The sequence below is a fragment of the Miniopterus natalensis genome, chromosome 3 (assembly GCF_054644295.1).
Source record: "Miniopterus natalensis isolate mMinNat1 chromosome 3, mMinNat1.hap1, whole genome shotgun sequence".
NCBI classification, from domain to species: domain Eukaryota; kingdom Metazoa; phylum Chordata; class Mammalia; order Chiroptera; family Miniopteridae; genus Miniopterus; species Miniopterus natalensis.
Window position 1 is genome coordinate 72,864,995 of NC_142083.1, and position 17,260 is coordinate 72,882,254.

General features: G+C 53.6%; 1 protein-coding gene across 1 annotated transcript; it reads left to right on the top strand.

The window, feature by feature from the left end:
* Positions 1–4,675: 4,675 nt before the first annotated feature.
* ARPC1B (actin related protein 2/3 complex subunit 1B) lies at positions 4,676–16,743 on the top strand. The gene is made up of 10 exons (XM_016217778.2): positions 4,676–4,703; positions 10,052–10,128; positions 10,868–10,972; positions 11,416–11,638; positions 12,331–12,438; positions 13,534–13,740; positions 13,825–13,900; positions 14,870–15,075; positions 16,004–16,094; positions 16,427–16,743. The coding sequence occupies exons 2-10, from the start codon at positions 10,065–10,067 to the stop codon at positions 16,463–16,465; spliced, it is 1,119 nt and encodes a 372-aa protein (XP_016073264.1). The 5' UTR covers positions 4,676–4,703; positions 10,052–10,064; the 3' UTR covers positions 16,466–16,743.
* Positions 16,744–17,260: the final 517 nt, after the last annotated feature.

A 17,260-nucleotide genomic window follows, 5' to 3' on the forward strand; every position in this document is an offset into this window, starting at 1 on the left:
CTTAAATTGAATACAAATGGTTTTTCTTCAACCAAAAGAGTCACTTACTGAATACTATCTTTTAGCATTGCAGTATTTTTACAAAGTGGGTGTACTGTTCCCATATTGCACAGGGATGCCCACCGCCATTAAGCAACCAAGCCCAAATGGGAGCCTGCTCTGAGATCCCGAGGTCTGGGCCCTGTGCCCACAGGAGAGGCAACCACCCAAATAGTGTGCCTCCGAGGGTATAATTCGAGGGAGTGCATGTTTGCACCAGTGCATTAGCAACGCTGTCATCATAGAGGAAAGACCAAAGCAGACCAAAAATTAAGAATTAGCTAAAAATTTCTTTTTAGTTTCATTAAGTCATGTTGCTTGGCTAGCAAGCGCAGAGGTTTTTAGAGAAACAATGTATTCCATGAAAGAAACAACAGCAACAAAAAACAAAATTTACGAACTTTGCCATAGTATATGATGGCTTTTGCTAACCAAAAAAAATTCAGTAATTCTTTCCAGAATATTATGCTTAGAAAATGGGTCTGCCTCAGAACCCAGATTAATTGCTTAGTCATAACTCTTCAGTTTAGCCCAACAGTCATCACAAGTGCCTTAGTTTCCTTGTATGCCCAACTCTGGAGGTAATGATGTGACTGTCCAGGGTTCCCCCAGGTGCGTGCAGTGTAGCTGAGGCAATAAAGCTACCCCATGTGGAATAGTACAGATCAATACATGAATTATAAACAAGTTATTGTATATAATTTATGCAAAGTGTGGTAGGTAAAATAATGCCCCCCCCACCCCCCAAAGATGTTCATGTCCTAATCCCAAGAACCTGTGGATGTCCATATCCTAATCCCCAGAATCTGTGAACTTTTCCAATGGGATTAAATTAAAGATATGAAAGGGAGGCAGGAGGATGAGTCAGAGATGTGATGATGGAATGTCACAAGGCCAGGGATCCAAGGAATGCAGGAAGCCTCTATAAGCTGGGAAAGGCAAGGAAACGAGTTCTTTCCTGTCACCTCCTGTCCGCTGAGACTGTGGACTCCTGACCACAACTGTAAGAGAATCCATTTGTGTTGTTTACAGCAATCCTATTTGTGGCAATTACTACAGCAGCAATGGGAAACTAATACACTAGGTCAGTTCAGAGAATGGAAGTATGGTCACACTGAGGGTCAGAGCCCATTAGTGATTGTAAAAATCAATTTAGTAGGTCATGACTGGCATTTTAAAAAGCTAAAACAAAAAAATAACAGATTTTGTATTACATGTAGTAAGAGTAAGTATTGTTTACGTTAGATACCCATAGAGGTTTGTATTTGGTTGCAATATGTATCACTGTGGGTTCTGAGCAAAAAAAGTTTGAAAACCACTGAGGTAGATAGTCACCTGAGGGATTTAGGCTTTAGCCATGCCTTGATATATTGTTGTAAGAATAGCTAACTATCAGGCACCAAGGTAAGCAACTGCTCACAACAGACTGTGGTGTTGGAGCTGTTGTTGACCCATTTTAAAGATGACAAAACTCAAGCCCAGAGGGGGAGTGACCGCCAATATTTGAACTGACACTCTCCAGAGCCCCAGCCAGTAACTGCTAATCATGCTCCCCACTGGGCGTGGGCAGGGAATCGAGGTACCGTAGTGACCAAGCCTGGTTCAGTTCACCCAAGCTCAGGAGCAGGGTGATATCACTGGGACTGATGGGAGGTGACCCCTCTGATGAACCTTGTGGGGTTTTATTTGAACTGCCACATAAAACTGAGTGGCTTGGAAGGGAGTGCACAAGAGGGTACCCGCCCTATCAGAAGGCCTGCCCCCTAGAGCAAGGCTGGGGATGTGGAATGCTGAATGTGTTCTGAGCCTCAGCCGTAGTGGACATCTGCCCTCCCAGGCTTCGGCCACCTGACATGTACATGTGGCCTGGGGAAGGAGGTGTAGGGTTTCCCTTCTTCCCTCCTGCTCACAGGGATCAGTGGGCAATCTGTCGATCTCAGGGAGAGAGACCCATGGTCTGCATTCAGGGGTGGGCACACATTGAGACAAGAGAACATGCTGGGCTCTTCTGGGAAAGGATTTTGCCCCTGGTGTCCCACTGCCTTGGCCAGCCCACCATGTCCTGAGTCCAGATGTCTGGAGCATGGCTCCTCTCATGACCAGGAGGCAATAAGGCCAGTGCATTGAGGAAAGAGCAGAAAGTCAAAGAACTCTGATGACCTGGACACATTGCACCAACCCCTGACTGCCCTCCTCCAAGTCAGCCTTCCCTGAAGCCTGGGTGTGTAGCTGCATTCCTTGGATACCTGAGAAGGCAGAAAAGAAGGGGGAGTGGAGCATCTTCTTCCCAGGGCACCACAGGGGAAGGCGGGTTCCAGGAAGAACAGAGAGCTCTTGAGTTCTCAGAACTACAAATGAAACTTCCACCCCCAGGCACCCCTCACCCTAGAAGTGGCTTCACTTCTTAGGCTTAGAAAACTTTGCCTCCAAGGGAGCCATTTCAGATGACACCCCTGCCACTTCCCCTTCCGAGCGGTGCTTTCCAAGCCCTCGGGTCCTCCCTCTCACAGAGACTGCAGGCCTGGGAGGGGGCAGCAGTGCACGCTCTGAGTCAGCCTCCCTACGGACGCAGAAACCGAGGTGCTGAAGGGGCGTGACTGCCTGAAGTTGCACTACAAGTGAAGCGGCAGGAGCCAGGATGGGGTTCGATTTTCTGCCGTCACTTGTTCGTTCATTCATTCCCTCATTCGACAGATGTGCACTGAGTGCCTCCTACATGCCAGGTGCTGTTCTAGCACCAAGGAGAGCAGAGTGAGCAATACAAGCAGGGCTCCCGCTTGCACGAAGCTTCTGAGTTTTCCTTTCATCAAATTGGGCTGCCTCAGTTTGCTCTTCACAAGGAGGAAAAGGGAGTTCCAGGTATGCATATGTGTCAGGATGCTTTCAGCGATGAGTAACAGAAAAACGCAACTCAAGCCAGTTTAAAAATAAAGCGGACTCTTTGGCTCGTGTATCTGAAACCTCCAGGTGGAGCAAGTTGGCTCAGGCTGACCAGTCAGAGGTTGACCAGGGCTCTGGTCATTTCTCTGGGAGTCTTGCCACCTGAGCTCTAACTGGGTCATCTGGCTTCCTTTGTGACTGTTCTACTTTTGTGTTCAGATTCGTGCAGCTCGGCCAGAACGGGTTCTTTCCCCTCCATCGTTACCCAGTCCTGGGCTTTGCTTTGACCTGGCCATTTAAGGTCAGGAGTGCAGGACAGGGAATGCCAGGAGCTGATTGACTTAGAGCACTCAGGGGCCACACCAGAGGTGGCTGTCAGTCTCAGGGTAATTTCCTGGGCGTATACAAAGCTGTGGAGGGGTGGAATGGAAGCCAGAGATGCAATAGGTACCCCATGGTATCCCCTCACAACTGCACTTGCCCCCACGGGAAAGGGGTTGCTGGTACAGACCGTCTGAAACTTTTTTTCTGGTTAGACTAAAGCCATCACTGGGATTTGACAAGGCTAGATGGGGAGCCCTGGTAACTGCCCCTCAGTGTCTCCTCAGAGCCAGGAAGGCTCAGGGTCTTAAAAATCTTAGCTAAAGTTTACGGAGCGCTCACTCTGTGCTTGCTCCTGGAGGTACTCCATGTTTAGACACGTTTAATCCTGCAGGGGTGGAATTCAATGCAATAGGGGCTGGGACTGGTAAGCACAGGACCCTGTTGGGAGTCCAGTGGGCACTTCTAATGGGGTGGGGGTCAGGGTCAAGGTGATCTAAGAAGATGCTCAGCCACGCCTGCAAAATAAACTGAAGTTGGTCAGGTGAGGACACGGTGAAAAGTGTTCTAGGCAAAAAGAACGGCACCTGTCAAAGCCCCTAGATCTGGAAGAGTGGTAGTCTTAGCCAGGGACCTCCTGAAACTATGAAGACCCACCCCCACCCCCCAGCTGCTGCTGCTTGCTGCCCGGCTCCTCCGAGGGTGAAATGATTAAGTCCTGGGGAGAGAGGCCTGAATTGAGAGGGGTGCGGGGTTTTCACCAGGGTCTCCTCCATCTGTTAGGCCACCTGTCCACATCTCTGTTGATGAGACAAAGTGAAGAAATGGAAACACTCCTGGGGACCACCTAGCCTAAGACCCAAATTCAGGTGGCCCCAAAAGACGTGAAGCCCACTGCGGCGGACAGCGGTGCAAGTCAGCGCTGAAAGCCTGGGCCAGCCAGTCAGCCGGGGCGCCAGCGCGGGCCAGCCCCGCCCCCCCCCCCCCCCCCCCCCCGGCGACGCCCTGCTGCACGTTTGGCGCTCAGCGGGTATCAGCTGGTGAAGGGAGGGGCGGTACCCGCGAACTGGGGACGGAGGCCTGCAGAGGCTCCCTAAGTTCCTGGGTCACCAGTGTGTGAACCCAGGGCCCGCCCCGCTCTTGGTGGGGTGGGGGGGACACGCACCCTGCCAGACGCGGGTTCCCGCCAGCTCGCTGCTCACCCCTCTCTGAGCCTCAGTTTCTCCATTCATAAACTGGTGATGGGCGGTCGCAGACAATTTCTGGGTTCCCTGGGTCGGTGCAGCCCCGAAATCCAGAGAGGTGGGCGGGGCCTTTGACCTCGGGACGGCCGCCCGGGTCCGCCCCGTCCCCTCGGAGCGGAGGCAGCCAGGCCCCGCCCCCCGCCCACGAGGAAGTGGCTGCGGGTCCCAGAGCCGGTTCGGCGCGTCGACTGCCCAGAGTCCGCGGCCGGGAGTCCCGAGGTGAGGGGGTGCGCGGGGTTGGCGACCCCTAGATGGGGGGGCCTGGAGGTTAGGGGCGCTTGAGGGGACGCGGGGATGAGGGGGCGCGGGGAAGGGGTGCCTGGAGGTGAGGGTGGGACCTGCCAGGAGATGTGGGGGCACCCGAAGGTGAAGGGGCGCCCCGTGGTGAGGGGGTAGGAGGCGGGATTGCGCGGTGCGGGCCGGGCCAGGGGTGGGCGACGCAGGGCTCTCCGCACCCGGCGTCCTCGGGGTGGCCGAGCCCCGGCCGGCGCGCCCGCTCCTGCCCCTCCCCCGCTTCCCCACCTCCCCGACGTTGCCCCACGGTCTGTGTCCCCCGTTATTTCGGTCGGCGAGGAACCCACGCCCAGTCACTCCCCCATCCTCCAGCCTTCCGGGTTGCTCCAGCGGGAAATGAGCTGGCGTCCCCGCCAGGCCCCTCCCGCCGCCCGGCGCCCCCTCCCCAAGCCAGTGCCCTGCCCCCAGGGCCAGGTCTAAGGGGTAGGGGTCCCTCACTGGCCGAGGCAGACCCCAGCGAACCTGTTCGGGCCCCTCCTTCGCCAGCTGCGGGGTGGACAGCCAGGCCTCCCAGGAGAGGCAGGGTGGGGACCCGGGGCAGTGACAGTAATAAGGCAATAACTAGTGTGAAGCAGCAGGAGAGCTGGAGGCTCTCCCCCAGGTTATTCCAGGCTCTCTCCAGGCTCCTCCTGCCTGGGGGTCGGTGCTACCCAGTGGTTAAGGGCACCTATTGCCTGTGAGGTCACAGGGACCAAGATAAGAGTGCCAGCCTCTCCCTTCACTAGCTGATGACTTTAGCAAGCCACCGAACTTCTCTGGGCCACAACTTGCCTTATCTGGAAAATGGGGACCTTTCAAGCCTGAGGCATAAATATGGTCATGTGTGTAAGGCGCTTGGCAGTGTGCCAGGCGCGCACACAGTGTAAATGTGTGCTGCTGCTTTTGTTGCCATTATAAGGCCTGCCCACGTTTATCAAAGCGTCTGTCCCAGTGTACCTAACCGCTGAGATTTAGGGTCAGAATCTGCTGTGACCTTTTAAGAGCTGTGTGACTTTGAGCACATCTTGGCTTTTGTCTGAGTTTCAATTTCCTTCTGTACAAAATGAAGGTTAAAAAAAAAACCCAAAACACCAAAAACTTCTTAGGCTTGGTTTAGAAGAGAGAATAGAATGTGTGACAAAATCCTGGGCATTTCGAGATGCCAAGTAAGGTTAGTTCTATTACACGTCTGTTAGTAATAGTTAAATAGAATCCCATGTTAATATCACATGTACTCTTTCCGTATCGGTAGTCATCTGGATTTTTCTACCCTGTCCCCATTACAAAGAGGGTCATTATGAATATGTTTGCTTTTTTTAAAAAAATAAGTCAGTAACTATTTTCTTAGCACCAAAATGAATTTATGTCACCCAAGAGTGTTAACGATCTTAATTTCCTGTTCATGTTACTCTGTTCAGTTTGTTCCTACCTAGCTGTTGAATTGAGCGTTATCACATCGCTCTTCAGAAAGACTGAACAAATTAGCAACAGATGAGAATTTCTCTACAGCCCTACCAGCATTGGGTTTTATGTACTTTTTGTTTTGTTTGAGTTACTTTAACTGGGGCTTTATGATGCCTTATGATTGTTTTCATTTGTGTTTCTTGACTTTGCTTGGTTTTTAAGACTTCAAGAGCAGAGTAGGGGAGAAGGGGTTGGCTGGTCTGTCTCGGGTGGCAAGGGCTGTTCCACACATAACAGGAAGTTGAGTAATTGCTTAGCATGCTGCAAAATGGCTTGCTGGCAGCAGTCTTCAGCCAACCTCTGAGCTGGGTGGGGACTTCCCTAAGCGCCTGTAAAGCAGAGATCCTTGCTCCAGGCAGCTCCTGCCTGGATTAGCCACAAATACAGCCGAATGTCTGGATTCAGGGAAGGCTGGCAGAGCTTCTCTGGAAAGTAAGAAAAAACCTACAGTGGATGCCTTGTTCAGCCCCAGCCTTTTCTGGATGGAGTTGTGAGGAAAGCTTTGGCTGGGGGCACCTAACCAGTATGGACAGACTCAGAATTTGAACCCAGCACTGTAAGGAAGGAGCCCTGAGGCCTGAGACCCTTGGCAGGGCAGCCTGAAGCTTCACCTGGCTTGCTTTGCTTTAGAGAGGACTCTCCCATATCCTCAGTGGACTTTCTAAATTGCAAGTTTCCAAGCTTTTTGCCTCGTTTTCTGATCATTGACCCTATCAGGAAAAAAATGTGAGCACATGCTCTCCAGTAAATATTTACAAATTGAATACATATCCCACTGAAGTAATATGGCATATCCCTTATAGACCACCCCCTAAGACAGACGTGAAAGTATGATTCATCCATTCAACCACATTCAAGAAATATTTATTGAGCATCTATTATTTGTCAGGTACTCTAATTGCTTCTAGGGATACATCAGTGAACAAATACCCCTGCCCCCATGGGCATTATGTCCACGCCCCAGTGCATGGTCTTTGGCACCCCCTGGATGGAAACCCATACCCCACCCTGGAGACGCATACCCTCTCCTAGCCCCCATGTCACTCTTCTCTGCCCTCACACTGCCAGCCATGGGTGCTCCTGGGTACATCCATACTGAGCATTCACTGTGTGTGGATGTGGGAGAAGTGCTGCTGGGACCACAAAGAGGTTCTGGCTCCAGGCTGGGGCAGAGCAGGGAGCTTCTCAGGATTTGGCCCATGTTCCCCCAGCCTCACTCATTTCAGAGGTGAGAGGGCACAGAGCACTGGGTATGGACTGCAAATCCCAATGCTATCCTCAGGGACCCCTCCTCTGTCTGTCTTTACAGTCAAATGGGCCCACAGGGTACTGGCTTATAGAGCCATGGTGATAAGTGGGTGGGTGTCCCAGAGGCCACAGCCTCAGCCTGCCTTTGTCTCCACCAGAAATCACCCCTGAGGCAACACACTTGGGCAAAGCAGCCCTGACAGCATTTTCCTCAGCAGGAGGTTGGCTGGCAGAGAGTACAGGTTTTCCTGGGAATGATTAAGTCAAAGTTCCCAAGGCTGCTTCCCTGGGTCTGACCCCAGGGACAATCTAATGATTCCTAAGCTAAGAGGCTACAGACCTGAGGCCACAGTGGCTAGAGAAGTCCCTCCTCTCTCTGGGCTCTCACTTCCTCCTTTGGGGGTTGGGAGTCATTGCTGAGGACCTTGCTGGTTTCAGTTGCTTTGCAGAAGTTGTGAAAAAGTTAAGAAAAAAGGGAAATACATCTTCCCCTCTCCCTCTCCCTTCATCTGTACCCCCTGCCCACTTTAAGGTGTTGGTTCAGTGGACTAGGAAGTGTTCTGTCTGAAGTCATGCTAAAGTGTGACTGCTGATAGGTATATTCTGAACCTCCTTCCCCTGCCTGTCCCATTGCTCATGTGACTGTCTTTACCAGCCCCTCCCTTTCTCATCTGAGAACCTTTGGGGCTCAGGAAAAAATAGTCAGAGCTCCCCAAGTCCTCTCAGGGAGACAGGGCTTGCTAGTAGGGGGACCATTGTCCTCAGCTGACCCAGCCTCTCCATCTGCACAGCCTGGAACTCTGGAACATCATGCTAGACAGGCTTTACATATCTGCACACTCTTACCAAGACCTTGCAAGGGACAGAAATGCCTGGCCACATGGTGAACCTGTGACAGTTGGAGCTGGAAAGTTGGGTTCTGCCGACCAGTTCTGAGCCTCACCTGGGATCCAGGGACCCCCACCTTCACCCCAGGCTGCAGCAACAGAGCTGCTTCCTTCTGGGCTCCCTGGAACTGAAGGGGTTGGGAGTGGTTGGCCTCAGCTGGATTCTAGGGGTTTGAAAGTGGGCTCTGGCCTTAGCCCTGTCCTGCCCTGTTAGTGACCTTGAAAAATGGGGGTGGGCAGATTAGCACAGTTTAGCAGTCAGACAAGTCTGGTGCTCCCACCCCTGAGTCGTCATATGTGGTGTAGACAGTGATGACACCCTGCCCCAGCAAAACTGGATGCCAACACTGGCCTAGTCCAGATGCACAGGAAGCTTGGGGGAAATCCCCCTCAGGCCTGCTGACCTAGGCTGACAGTTCCAGCGCCACTTCCGGGGCCTTGCCATACACAAAGAGGCCTTATAAGGAGATAGGCATGCTGGGGAGGCAGCTATTGTGGGAACTGTGTGCTCATGTGTGTGCAAGGCTGAACACACGTGTGGGAGCAGTGTGTTTGTGTGTGTGCGAGACTGAACATGCATTAGCATGTGTGGCCTGAGCCTGAGCTGCTGAGGAAGTGATGCTCACTTTGGTCTTTATGGGTGAGTAGGACTTTGCCTAATAGAACAGAGGTGGGCATTGAATGGCTGGAGAATGGCATGGCATGCAGGTATGAAACGTGGACAGAACTGGCCTAAAGGGACATCAGGCACATCCCCCTGAAAAGAGAATAACGTGTGAAGGCCAGGAGTTCTGCATGCTCCAGGCACAGAGATGACTGAGAGCAGTAAGCTCAGCATGAAGGACAGGCAGGCAGGCAGGCCTCACCCACAGCCACAGCCAGGAAGGAGAGGGTGGCCAGAGAGGGCAGTTGCTGGGAGGAGCTAGCAATTCCAGGGCAGAAATGAGCAGAGCTGGGAGGGCAAAGGGAGGCTGTGGGTGATCCTCCTAGGTGTGGAGCCCACCACTTCTCAGGCCCAGTGGGCTCCACTGCAGCTCAGCCAGCGGGTGGGAGGAGGCTGGGTATGGGGGGGGGGGCTGATGTTTTGTTTTTAATTTTTTAATGTCTTTATTGATTTCAGAAAGAGGAAGGGAGAGGGAGAGAGACAGAAATATCAATGATGAGTCATGACTGGCTGCCTCCTGCACGCCCCCTACTGGAGATGGAGACTGCAACCCAGGCATGTGCCCTGACCGGGAATCAAATCTAGATCTCCTGGATCCTAGGTCGATGCTCAACCGCTGAGCCACTCCGGCCGGGCTACTCTCAGTTTTGTTCCATTTCATCTTCACCCCATTTCCTTTCACTCTCACCTTGTTCTGGTGGCAAGCTCTATCTATGAGAAAACTGAGGCACAGATGATGGATGATGACCTGCTTGGCACAGGGTCCCAGCACACCCCACTCACAGTAGCAGCTTCACCAACACTCCTGTAACCCCCACTCCCCACCCCATCTTTTTTTTGTTCTCTGGAGCCTCAAAGACATCCCATTAGAGCTGTCATTTTACAAGGGAAACTGAAGCCCAAAGAGAGAAGCAGGGTACCAGGTCAGAGCTGGGAGGCAGGGTAGCCCCCACTGCCCTCCCGTGAGGTCAGTGGGGCCTGATCTGGGGCAGGGGCAGAGCTGACTTAGGTTCTCCCCCTCTTGCACACAGGAGCTGAGAAGCCATGGCCTACCACAGCTTCCTGGTGGAGCCCATCAGCTGCCACGCCTGGAACAAGGACCGCACGCGTGAGTCCCCCAGAACACATGTCGGCATAAAAGCAGCCAGGCACCCTGGACTGTGAGCTCTGTGAGGGCCAACTGTCCCCCTCTTTCACCCCTGGTCCTGGGTGTTTAGGAGGGAAGGATGAACTGCTCTGGGACAAGCAGGGGCAGCCATTCAGGTGGGCATTGAGGGGTAGAGGTGCAAGCAGGACCTGGTGCAGGCGGGCTGTAGGTGCAGGGGCTCCCAAGCTGGGGGTGAGAACTGAAGACATAACCAGCAATGGCAGGTAATGAGATGAGCTATGAAGAACAACACACAGGGTAAGGGAAAGCAGTAGAGGCAGAGGTGCTGGTTTAGAAAAGGTGGCCTGGGAAGGCTTTTCAAAGGAGGTGGCATTTGTACACTACCTAAAGGAGGGGAGGGAGGGGCAGGTGCAGAGGCCCTGAGGTGGAACAGCAAAGACCATGGCTGGAGTTGAGAGTAGAGGGCAGTAGTAGGAGACTGGGAGAAGCTCCCAGTCATGAGACTGTTGTGGGGACGTCTGGGGTGGCCAGTCCCTGGGGAGATATCACAAGAAGGGCCCTGCAGGGCCTGAGGGGCTTTAGGGGGCCCCCTGAGGCAGAGGAGTACAAGTTTCAAAAGACAAGGTATTGCCCAGGTGGTCTGTGAAGGGTATTCCTGGTAGAGGGGAGTTGTGAGGGCAGCAGGGAATTTGGGTATGCATACATCCTCTGACTCCCCACACCCTCATCTTTCCTTCAGAGATCGCCATCTGCCCCAACAACCATGAGGTGCACATCTATGAGAAGAGTGGAGCCAAGTGGGTCAAGGTGCACGAGCTCAAGGAGCACAATGGGCAAGTGACAGGTGAGTCAGGCTCACTGGGACCACCCTCCTGAAAGGAGGCAGTGGGTTGACATGGCCAACCAAGGCCATCCACCCACTCACTGTGTTGGTAGGATAGTTTGGGTTGTAAGTTAGTAACACAACCCTGATTCAAAGTGGCTTAAGTTATAAAGTTATGTTGGTTTGTGTTACTGTAAAACTCAGAGTTTATAGGCTTCAGGAAAGGTTTGATCTAGCAGCTTAGCATTACCAAGGACCCATGTCTTTTCTGTCTCTTGACTTGGCCTTCCAGCATGTTTGGTGATAGTTGTAGGAGCTGTAACACCCCCAATAAGCTCTACTAGAACCCCGTGGAGCAGCTTTCATTCAGATTGTGACCTCTGAGCCCCTCCTATATGAACACTGTAGAGTCATCCACCTCTGCTTAGTTGGCTTCAACCTAGTGTCCCCTCCCCACCCCACAGGCATTGACTGGGCCCCTGAGAGTAACCGCATCGTGACCTGCGGCACAGACCGCAATGCGTATGTGTGGACACTGAAGGGCCGCACATGGAAGCCCACACTCGTCATCCTGCGGATCAACCGGGCTGCTCGCTGTGTGCGCTGGGCCCCCAACGAGAACAAGTTCGCTGTGGGCAGTGGCTCCCGTGTCATCTCCATCTGCTATTTCGAGCAGGAAAATGACTGGTGGGTGCCTGGGTGGGATCTGAGTGTGCTGGGAGGTACCCAGGGCTGCAGACTAACAGATGGTGGGACTAGAGGATCCCAGAAAGCACCCGATGGGGTGTTGTTTGTCGTCCCCCCCGCCATTCATACCCCCTGGGGAAGTGTGACCTCTCTGGACCTCATAGGTGAGATGAGGGGCTCTGCACACCACTGGATGCTCCCACAGCCCTGTCTCAGTTACAAGGGGACAACCCACACCAGGCCACCCCTGTGGTCATTGCATTAAGCACTGCACACGTATTTGCATTGATTTCCCCACAGTCCCCTGGACTAGGCATCTGTTGTTGTTCGTACTTCACAGATGAGCATAGTAAGCCCCTGAGGCAGGCAGGAGCTCAGGCTGGAGTCTGGGAGGCCCAAGTTCAAATCCCACTCTAGCCAATTGGCAGCTCAGCTGAGCCTGCCCAGGGTTGCCATGAGGTTTAAAGGAGACCAGGGATAGAGTTCCCACACATTTACTGGCCTGAACCTGGCCCTGACAGGCCCACCGGCTGACAATTCCCAGACCTCTCTTTTCTGGGACCTCAGTGGTCTGCAGGGCCCAGTGGGAGCCTCGAGTTCCTGAGGCACTGAGGGCCCGGGCTTTGAGGTCAGTGGGTTACCCACCTATCTGTCCCTCTCTCCCCCCTACCTGTCTTAACTGCTGTATCCAGGTGGGTGTGCAAGCACATCAAGAAGCCCATTCGCTCCACTGTCCTCAGCCTGGACTGGCACCCCAACAACGTGCTCCTGGCCGCAGGCTCCTGTGACTTCAAGTGCCGGTGAGAGGGTGGGGCACTGACATCAATGCAGGGACAGGGATTGGAGAGTAGAAGGGAGCCCCATCCTGGGAGCCCCACACCCTGCCTTCCAGACCAGCTGTAGACCAGCTCTGCTGCCAGCAGGGTGACCTGGGGCCTGAGCTGAGCATCTGTGAGGTTTTGCTCTTTTAAGGATCATCATTGAGTCCTGTCTCCAATGCACAGAGAATCTTAGCCTCTTCCTACCTTAATGTCAGCAGGTTCCTTTCCTAGGCCTTCCTCTCCTGCCTCATTAGAAACTCTCACCTCTTCAGTTTCCTGGCATCTGTCTGAGGGAAATGAGTGGGTGTACTTTTTCACACTAAGGAATAAATGACTGATAAGCTGGGACAAACCCTGCCTCATTATCTTAAGGTCTGGAATGTACAGTCTCCAGTAGCCATAGGCTGGTTTTTATTTCTGGGTTTAGCAGCCCTGAGTCTCCCAAGGCCTCTAGCTCCCAGCTCCAGACAGATGGCCTGGGTCTCTGAATCTCCACCTGGGAAATGAGGCTCCAGCAGGCTCCAGAGGTCCCTTTGGAGACTCCGGGCACAGGGAGGATGATGTCCTGATGAGGCCGCATTGGTCAGTAGACAGCTGGTTTGTTGATTCCCTCATCTGTCAGGTGACCTCACGCTCCTGAGAAGAGAATGAACATGTGAGAGAGTAGCAGTGTGCAGGGGAGAGCTGGCAGGACAAGGGGCAGGACTGGCTCAAGGTGCAGAGTAAGAGGGAGGCGGGGCATCCTAGGGGCTGGCTGTGGAGTAGTGGCCAGCATGGTAAGGACAAGGACGCCTCCTGGTGGTGTGTCACCAATGGGCGGTCAGTCCTTAGGTAAGGACCCCAAGGGCCCCTGGAGTTCACAGGACTCAGCTGGAGACCTCCTGGCCCTACTCCATTGCCCCAAGATGGCACTGGGGCCCAGACTGGACTGTGTGTTAAGGTGCAGGTCATGAGCTCCTAGCCAGTTGCTCTGACCTTACCAGGCTGGTTTGAGAAAGGGAGTCTCTTGTTGGAGCCCCTCTCAGACCCCCAGTGACCCTTGTTTTTTGGGGGTTTTTTTCCCTCTGGGGGCAGGATCTTCTCAGCCTACATAAAGGAAGTGGAGGAGCGACCAGCACCCACCCCATGGGGTTCCAAGATGCCCTTTGGGGAGCTGATGTTTGAGTCTAGCAGTAGCTGCGGCTGGGTGCATGGTGTCTGTTTTTCAGCCAGTGGCAGCCGCGTGGCCTGGGTCAGCCATGACAGCACAGTGTGTCTGGCCGATGCTGACAAGAAGATGGCGTGAGTACTAGCTACCCAAGGGGAAAACAACCAAGGCATAGAGCGGGAGGGGGCTAGTGTGGCTGACGTCTCTCTCTCACTCAGAGTCGCGACTCTGGCCTCTGAAACGCTGCCACTGCTGGCCGTGACCTTCATCACAGAAAACAGTCTGGTGGCTGCGGTAAGGAAGGAGGGAAGGAGGGGAGCAGTGGCCCATTAAAGCAGGTCTCCCAGAGAGTCCAGAGATGCCCAAGCAGTTATATCCACTTGTTCCCTCCTTCCCTTACTCACTCCCTGCCTTCCCCCATTCCTCCCTTCTTTCCTTTCTTTCATCCATCCATCCATCGTTTCATCCATATATCTATATTAATCAGAATAGGTTGCATTATGGTGCGGTAACAAAAAATCCCCAACTGCAGGGGATATTTATTTCTTGCTCACTTTGTGTCCAGTGTGGGTGTTGTGAAGGGGGCTCTGCTCAGTGCACATGGAGGCTTTGTCACCAGCATGCTCCCCCAACTGCCATGGAGGGAGAAGGGGGAGGGGGACATCATGCCCTGGATGGATCCTAACATCCCTGCCTATTTTATTGGCAAGTAGAAATGACAGGGCCACACCTAACTCAGAGTGGGGGCCGGGGGGGGGGGGGGGGGGGTAGTGTAGTTCTACCTTATGTCCAGAGGGCACTACTGCTCTCCCTCCCTCCCTTCTGTCCACCTGTCAAGTTCTTTTCCACCCCCCAGCAAACATAATGGAGGTCCCAGAGGGAGACCAAGCCTGCTCGGTATAGAGAAGTTACCACTGTGGGGTCTCTCCCAGAGCAGGTGTAACCTGATTAGGACAGAAGGCTCCTGGGCTCCCAAAGGAGTCCCAGACAAGCTTTCTCATCTAGATGCTGGCTCTATTGGGGTAGGAGCTGCCCCTATATGCTCACCCCCAACATCTGGTCCCTCTACCTGTGTCCCCAAGCTGGCATTAGCTTCCCTATAGCTCCTCCACCCAAGTCCATCCAGCCTCTGGAGCCACCCGACTTATGGCCCAATGCCCTTCAGCGGCACACCTTGTCTCCAGCCTGTTTTCCCATGCGGAAAATGGGGGCGCTGTTCCTGCCCTTGACCTGTGCTCAAATAGCACCCCACCCCCACCTCAGGGCCACGACTGCTTCCCGGTGCTTTTTACCTACGACGGTGCTGCAGGGACTCTGAGCTTCGGTGGGCGGCTGGACGTGCCCAAGCAAAGCTCACAGCGCGGCTTGACAGCCCGCGAGCGCTTCCAGAATCTCGACAAGAAGGCGAGCTCCGAGGTCGGCGTGGCTGGCGGGGCGGGTCTAGACTCGCTGCATAAGAACAGCGTCAGGTGAGGGCGGGCCTGAAGGGGGTGAAGGGGACCACAGGCGGGCCGAGGTGGGCCTGGGGCGGGGTCTGGATTCGCTGTGCATAAAAGGAGGCAGATGAGGGCGGGGCAAGAGGGGCAGGACAGGTGGGCCTGGGAGCAGCCCATCTAGATTCATCCCCCAGCGTAGAGGTGCGATCCCCGAGTCTGGCGGCCAGATCGCTCTTTAGGTTACGTAAAATATCAGGCGGGGACAGAGCAGTCAACCTCTCTCTGCATTTGTAGGATGTAGTTGTGTGGGGACCATCATAGGGATGGGGCCTGTGTTTCTCTGGGGTGACCAGGCAGTGACTAGCAGTCTTATGGGCGGGGCCACAGCTGAAGCTTGCCTAGTGCTAGAAATTGGTTAACTGGTGGCAGAACTAAGGGTCTGGCTACAGCCTCCTTGAGGAACTAGGGTGGGGTGAGGGGGAAGACCTTCCAAATCCTACCAGCCACAGGTGTCCACCCCCTGGCAAATAAGGAATTGTGGCCAGACTTTCTGATAGAGTCCAGTGTTGTCTTCAGCCAAACACCTTTGCCCAGCTTTCAGAGCTCTTCAGAACTAGTTCCTTGATCTCCCAGCCCCATCTTTTACTTTTTCCCATTCTGCCATCCTATGGTCACAACACACATCCCCCACACACATCCTTCATGCCCTGCCCAGGCCTTTGTGTCTTGTTCCAGTTGCCTGGGCTGCCCTTTTGCACCTTGCACACTACTGCTGTTCCTAAAGCACTCAAGCCCCCCTTTCTGTGATCCTGCACAGCCTGCCTCCCAGGCTGTCCCTGCGAAGCACACCCTAGCACTTCTCACTGAAGTCAGCACTCCCTGGAACTCCTGGAGGGCAGGGTGGTCTTGAGTCCGGCTCAAGCACAGGCTGGGATCCCTAAAGCCCTCATCCTCTTTGCAGCCAGATCTCAGTGCTCAGCGGGGGCAAAGCCAAATGCTCACAGTTCTGCACTACTGGCATGGACGGTGGCATGAGCATCTGGGATGTGAAGGTGAGGTTCCCCCCACCCCGGCTTCCCACCAGACTCCCAGGGGCCCTTCCTCCCCCCTTTCCCCTGGCTGCCCCGTTCATTTCTGCAGGAGAAAGGCACTTCGTTGGAATGGGGGGGGGGGGGGGGCGGACAAGAGGCAGCCCCTTGACTCCTGGGCCTTGGCACGCTCTGAGGCACCTCTCTTTAAGGGCTGGGATTCAAACCTAGTTCTGCTGCACCGTAAAGACCAAGTTTTCTGTCCTCTGCTTGCCTGGGGCAGGGGCAGAGGTGGGGGTGGGTAGGATGTCTGCTGGACAGCTGAGAACCAGCCTGTTCTGCTCATCTCCTTCCAGAGCTTGGAATCAGCCTTGAAGGACCTCAAGATCAAATGACTTGTGAGGAGAATGTTGGCCTCATCCCAGCTGCTGGGGGAGGGGCTAAGGAAGCTAAGCCTGGCGTTGCTGAATGTTTCTAGGGTACCAGTTCGGGTCCCCACAGGGGAGGTGGAGGGGAGGGGATAGGAAGCTTTCTTACCTATTTGAAGGAACACGTGCCTTTTTCTTAAACAAATACTTTCATTTATTGTAAAAAAAATTCCCCAAAGCACTCTGCTGGTCATGAACTGCTTCAAAACGTGGACGTAATAAAAATACAATTGTAGACATGCTCACCCGTTTGGAAGAGGTTAGTTTGTGCATGGACATAGGTAGCTTATTTTTGCTTGGCAGCAAAATTGATCCTTATACCCAAGAGCCTTCCCCCAAATGGTTCCTTCCCCACTCTAGCCTTGTCTTTCCTGTATTCAGTAGTCAGATTCCTAGAAAAGTGGTCGCGCGTTCCACGCTGATTCTGGGCTTTAAATTTAATTACTCTATTTGATGTCTACAGTTGGTTTCTGGTAAATGCTCACTTTTTAAGACTTTTTCCTCATTCTCATTTTCATTTTATTCAGAGGATTTTGTTTAGTCACATACTTTTTAGTTATCTATTTATATAATCATGGTTTTTCTCTTTTAACCTAAGTAATAAGGAGGTTTCTGCAGGCCAGGGTGAGCTGCAGATGCTGGCAGCTGTGGTATCACCCCTGGGGTGCTCAGGGCTATGACCTCCAGCATGGTCAAGCCCAGGGGCTGTGGTAAAGGTCACTGGGAGTCAGGCTTGGTTCCATCTCTGCCACTAAATCCCTC

Excerpts from the sequence above, each read along its gene's own strand:
- ARPC1B (XM_016217778.2), top strand. The coding sequence starts at position 10,065 with ATGGCCTACCACAGCTTCCTGGTGGAGCCCATCAGCTGCCACGCCTGG. Across the intron at positions 10,973-11,415 it reads GCACAATGGGCAAGTGACAG|GCATTGACTGGGCCCCTGAG; the intron begins GTGAGTCAGGCT and ends CCCACCCCACAG. Across the intron at positions 12,439-13,533 it reads TCCTGTGACTTCAAGTGCCG|GATCTTCTCAGCCTACATAA; the intron begins GTGAGAGGGTGG and ends CTCTGGGGGCAG.